Source organism: Enoplosus armatus, chromosome 16, assembly GCF_043641665.1.
Source record: "Enoplosus armatus isolate fEnoArm2 chromosome 16, fEnoArm2.hap1, whole genome shotgun sequence".
Classification (NCBI taxonomy): domain Eukaryota; kingdom Metazoa; phylum Chordata; class Actinopteri; order Centrarchiformes; family Enoplosidae; genus Enoplosus; species Enoplosus armatus.
In genome coordinates this window covers 8,281,142-8,287,344 of record NC_092195.1, presented here as the reverse complement: position 1 = coordinate 8,287,344, position 6,203 = coordinate 8,281,142, and the positions used below count along the sequence as shown (strand labels likewise).

Below are 6,203 nucleotides of genomic sequence, written 5' to 3'. Positions count from 1 at the left end.
AAAGATGAAACAAGACTTTTATACACATACTGCGCAGGTTCTCCTCAGATACATGATATAGAATATGATCATGACACAGTTTGTAAGATGCTCTAAAAGTGCTGGACATATATAATTTTTCAAAATCTGCCAACACTAAAGCTTTTGTTTTACTTCCTGTAACATAGTTACAGTTTATTTCTTCAATACTTCTTATACCTTAGAACAAAATATATAGCATGCCAAGTTGTCAGTCACATTTGGAAAAAGGTTTTATCTAACTTTCAAACTACTTAATGGGATTGTTGGCATAATGTGGGTGTTTCAGTGGTTAAAATACATTTTAAAAAAAGTCGTGAGTACTAGATGCAAGACTTTGTGGTTGCTGCTGCTGTTACAAGGAAATGTTAGCTCTTGCAAAATAGTTTACGATGATGACAATTCTCCAATATGAAGAGTAAACAGGCTTGTTTAGGTTCAGGACAGGTTTAAAGTTAAAATTGGAATAAGGCAGTTTAACATGAGGAATGTAGTGGTGTGGGTAAAGGTCAAGGGTTTTGTAATCAATAGAAGGTCAGTTTAGTCAACCAAATCTGTGTGTGTGCATAGCTGCATGTTTATATCGATGTGTTTGCCTACCTGTTATGAGAATGGCACTTAAGAGAAAGACAATAAATACAAAGAAAATGGCCAGTAACTGTTGGATTCCTTTCTGCATTCCTGAAGGTTTCATCGTTAGCGTCTGCGGTGCTGATCACAGGTGAAGTTTGACAATGCAATCTTCAATTCAAGAACACAACGCAATGCATTGAAACTCATTCCACTCACAAGAACAGAACTCGGCCTGCTCCACCCAAATTCTCAGGAAGAGACAACTGTATATTTCTTCAGTTAGTACAATTCCTGCTACTACTCGAGCCACATAACCCTCAGTTGTGAGCTGGAGCATATACATTTGTTTACCTATGAGCTAACCAGTGTTTAAAGGGCCCAGAAGGGTTTGTGCTGTCTGAGGAGACCAGTAAACAAGGCCTGTGCTTGTGTGTGTTGTTACTGTCCTCAGATACAGTAGCCGCTTACTTCCTTTGAGAGCTTTTTGTCAGCTGACTCTACCAGTCCAACTGGCTGCCTTCCTGCTCCCTTTCCCATGGTTAGCACACCTTGGTTCAACCTGTTGTTCAATGCCGCACAATGACAAGAGATTTTCAGGCTCATCACTTCACAGTTGCTGGACTCATACGCACACGGCACATGCGTGATGCAAGCACATTGCCGTCATCACATGCTAAAACACGAGCGTAGACAGGCGTAATTTGAACTGTGTGTATCTGAGACAACATAAATATTTACGCATGGTTGAATGGGTCACTTTGGTGTGTTCATGTGTTGCTCACAGGCCTTTTTACTGCATGTATCTGCAATAAATTGGAAAATAGCAAATAAAACCTTTTGAAATATGTTTTTGACTCCTTTGACTCCAGATCATCTCTATTTTAAAGCAACTGAAAGTAAACTCTCCATCCTTGGTTATGGCTGGTTCTCCCTCACAACTGTGTGCGGTTGTGAGGAAGAAATAAATGTTGATTCCTGCAGTTTGTGATGGAAGAAAGTCAACCATTTCCGAGACATAAACAGACACGGTGGAGGGTATTACCTTGTGCAATCCCCAGTCACTGTTTCAATATCTCTCTTCAGCGTCACTTAGTTTTCTACACACATTCTCCACATACCTGTCTGTCTCAATGGGCAAATACTCAGATTTTACCCCGAGGGAATCCTTCTGTCAAAACTAGGACATGTTCAATGAGAGATAATGTTCTCAGAGTGGAGACACTGGTGTATGTAGTGCAGCTCTATCTACAACATCTCAGCAGGGATGTTTTCTTTATCTGGTCTGGCTGAAGTTAATGATCGACTTTCACTGAGACTACCTGCAGTTCATGGAGAGCAAAGCAGATTGGGAGATATGGGACAGAGAGGTGGAGAAGCAAAGCAAAACTGAGAGGTGACATGATGAGACAACATCCTGTTATTATTATGATGCTGTTTAGACCAGAAGAAACTGTGTCCATGTGGGTTGTGGGTGAGTAGGGAAGTAGGAAGTGGATTATTTAGACTATTTTGATTTATTAGGTAAACATACAAAGATTAAGCTGTTGCAGGTTCTTAAATGTACGGCTTTTCTTATTTTAAAAGTTATTTTTAGATAAAATATCATTGGGCTTTATACTCTGGGCTGGACAAAACTAGGCACCATCTTGGGCTCTGGGGAATTGTGATGGGCAATTCATATATCAGAAAAGATAGAATTGATTAATTGATATTGATAATAATCATTAGTTGCAGCCCTAAAATGTTAATCTGTAGGGCCAGCTGCATCCGCATCATACAACGTGTATTTATGTGTCTATATGTGTAGAAATACTGTATGTATGCATTTGAGTGTCCATTGCATTCATGCCTACCTCTATGTGTGCCCAGGTATACCTGGGTGTGGTGGAGTCAGGAAATGACTGAGTTTCGACTAGGATGGGAGATGAGAGGAGAGGGAGTCCCCCAGGTATGCAGGCCACAACTGCTGAAGGAGAGAGAGACAGAAACGGCACGCATTCCTGTTGCCACAGCAACTTTCACTCACAAACTTTGGAGGAGGGAGACAAAATGCATTCCCTGATTCCTCCCTCTTCTCTCTGTTTCTTTCTCTCTGTTTCGCTACTCTGCCCTGACTGGGTCTTACCTGTTGGCACGACCCACACAGAAACCATTTGGCATACCAAGAAAAAAACTGATTTTCTTATCATAACGTCACATTAAAGAGTCATGTGATTTCCTCAATTACCAGGCTCCAATGACACTTCGGAACTTGGCTTTTAGATAGTTTAAGAATAAAAGATTGTCCCATTTGTGATGGATTTAAACCCTTGTGTGAATAATGTACAGTATGTCCCAAGTCCTATATGAAGCTCAGATTATAAATCAATGGATATGAAGTGGAGGTAGCTCTCATCCAGCTATTTTTTGTGCACATGCGCTGTATACTGTAAACATGTAATTGTGTTTAAGGACGCATTGTAGCTTGAAAATGTTATTATTTACTTATTTTTATGGTTTGTATTACTGAGTTTTGACTCATTGAATGTGTTGTGTTTTATATCATGTTTTTATAATGAGGCAAATTTCATTGGAGGACAAATTTCATTGGAGGTTTTTGTTGTATCACATCATCAACTATATATATATGTAACTATACATACTGGGTTGCAGATGATGTTGCATGTGCTGAGCCAAAGCTCATCTGGGCCATGGATAAGTGAACGGGTCCTGAGAGTCAGACAGTCTGACATAAAAACTACAGGAAAGTGACACCAGAGTCGGACTTGAAAGTACAGCACGAGGACAAGCAGAAGCATCCGGAAGTAGCCTACCCCAGCAGCTGAAACTGGCGTCATGCAGGCCAAACTGTTTCCCCTCATTTAACGTGAACTTACAACAGCAACAATTGCACGTCTGACGCAGTAATGTCACTTCAGGAGACTCCTGGCTTCTTCCTGTCGCACACCTCTAATAATTTCAAACCTTGTAGCCTAACTGCTGCTGTACAACCTGTTTTGGTCGGTGTCTATTAATTGACATCGCCGAATAAACATCTCACTATCCCATTCCACTCATTTGCATGACTATGTACAAGTCATTGTGGCCTAAACTATTGGGCGTCCAAAAATTGGAACATAATTTGGCTCCCTGGCTTGGGTTGGGTTCAGTTGATACAAAGGGTTCTTTTTTTAATCTGTCACTGAAGAGGTGTACGCTCCCATGGGGTATGTTGCCACGCAACCACAAGCCCCACCCACCGCCGCGGTGGATTCACCTGAGCCGGGCTCACGTGACAGCCCCTTAGAGTTCACCCAATCAGGAGTGAGGACAGGTGCTTCGAGATGGGAGTTTCGGAGGCGGAAACCTGCTGGTTCAGTAGACTAAAGTCGCTTCTTATAAAAGTGTCAATCCATTTGAGCTTTTCTCAAGAATTGCAGAAGAAGAGTGGAGATATTTGACGGGAGCAGCAGAGGAAATATTGAACTTTTTGTTGGAGGGAGATGTGAGGAGACAGGACACCTGGCTCGTGCGTAAAATGGATACTGCTACTGCTACTACGACCGTTTGAAGGACTGCTGTCACAGTTGTGCTCCACCACTGAGAAGAAGACACTGACCTGTCCAGCACAGCCAAAAGTGTCTTTTACACTTTGCTTTGGGTCATTTGAAGTGTCCACACCACCTGTTGTAGCCTAGGTGAGTGTGTGCCGTTTCTTTTTGTGTGTGTGTGCGTTGTTCATCTGTGAATCACAGCTTGGGTTTGCTCTTCTGTAATCACGACTCATTAAACCAGTTTTACAGAGAAGTAAACACGGTTACACAGGTTATTCTTAGGATTAGCCGGTGAGAAGTTGTCTCACCGGTGGGAAATGGTTATATTGAGAGAGGTGACATTAATTCACATTTAAAACACATTCATATTTAGAGAGGTCATATCATGGTATCCAAAATAGGATTTGTGATGATCATGAGGGTGAGGATGAAGATGAGGGGCATGATGAATATTATGTTTCAGAGTCATATTTTATAAAACCAAACACATGTCAGTATTACAGACATATTTATGATGTTTTTTGAGAAATGAGTGAGTAGGACAGTAAGATAAATCAGGAGCCAGTTCAGAGCATGCAGACAGCCGAGAAAGTGACCTCACAGATGTAATTACATTGCTTGAAATAATACTGATGCAGAGGAGAACATCTCAGCTACAGATGAATTACTGATGGCATCTGTTTCATGTTCCAGTTCCCTCCCTCCAGTCCAAGATGACAGAGAGGACCCAATGGTGGAAGGCATTCCTGCCAAAGAAGAAGAGTGGTGGCTCCAAGGACACCGCTTCATCCCAGACCTTTGGCCCAGACTTTGACCCTTTTGCACAGAAGCAAAAAGAGCCAGCAGCCCCCAAGTCCACCGCCGACCAGTCCCTGGCGTCTCATCAAGAGTCCAGCAAGAGCTCCAGCCTCTTCAACGATGACACCTATGACGACTCCCACCTGGAGTCTGTCTTCAACGAGCAGACGTGTCGCAGGAACATGAATGTGTCACGCTCAGGTCGATTTAAGGAGAAGCGGAGGGTGCGCTCGAGGCTTCCCATAGAGAAGAAAGAGACAGAGAGTGTGGCATCAGGGAAAGACGACATACGGTGACGGTGAGGAGGAGGTGATCAAAGACTGCTTTACAAAGATGCTTGAAGAAAAGAAGAAGGATTTGAGTACATGAAGATACTTCATTCCCTTAAGGCATACCAAGAGGTCTGCTGTATGTTGGTGATGATGAAGATGACGAGGAGCATTCAAGTTTTAGCCCAATAGTGCAGGAATAAGGTTATGTGGGACATGAAATATTGGAAATTTGGACATTTGTGTTGATTGACTTGTGCCAGTGGGCCACAATGACTTAAAAATGGATCATATTTGTTCTTCGTGATGGTTTTTGAACCATTTTTCCAACAATATCCCATAATCAAATTTCAAAATAAGAAATCCAATATTTAGTTTGTCTGTGTTTCAGTCAGGGACGGTGTCATCATTGCACAAGTCATAAAATTACCTACAACCTTTAAGAAAGCTCAGTCTTCGAATGCCATCTTCCGATAAATAACAGATGTGTGTGTGATATGCTTCAGGAAAATATTGTTCATAAGATCTTGGTATTATTTCTGTAATAAGAATAATATATGTTTAATAATGAAGGATAAGGATAATGCTCCTTTTTACAAATGCTTTTACAAAAACATGTTGATTCTAAAGGGGTTAGAAGGATGTTTATGAATGTGTAAAGTGATTTCATTATTATGTGTGAAAAAAAAATCAGTTAGTGGAAGAAATTAAGGAACACTTGTGAGCAGCTTTTTAGTCAGATGCACAACACTTGCCAGCATGCATAAAAATACTTTGAATGAAGGATGAAATCCAGACTGTTTATGACATGTCCAAAACAAAGCTACTGACATTGAAGTAAGAAGTTGATGTCGTAGTATCCAACTGAATGAGATACGTCTATGTACCTAATGAACTACGATCCAGCCACTGGTGTGGTTTGCTTTGCAGGAAACACAGTATTTTGGACCACCTGTGAATACTTAAATGAAGGCAAAATATGAGAAATAAATCTGATAACTGCTACAATTGA

The 6,203-nt window shown here is 41.2% G+C and overlaps 1 protein-coding gene across 1 annotated transcript; it reads left to right on the top strand.

Moving 5' to 3' along the window:
* Positions 1–3,999: 3,999 nt before the first annotated feature.
* LOC139298873 (proline-rich protein 15-like) lies at positions 4,000–6,203 on the top strand. Its single transcript, XM_070921683.1, has 2 exons — positions 4,000–4,268; positions 4,818–6,203. The coding sequence occupies exon 2, from the start codon at positions 4,838–4,840 to the stop codon at positions 5,216–5,218; it is 381 nt and encodes a 126-aa protein (XP_070777784.1). The 5' UTR covers positions 4,000–4,268; positions 4,818–4,837; the 3' UTR covers positions 5,219–6,203.

Excerpts from the sequence above, each read along its gene's own strand:
- LOC139298873 (XM_070921683.1), top strand. The coding sequence starts at position 4,838 with ATGACAGAGAGGACCCAATGGTGGAAGGCATTCCTGCCAAAGAAGAAG.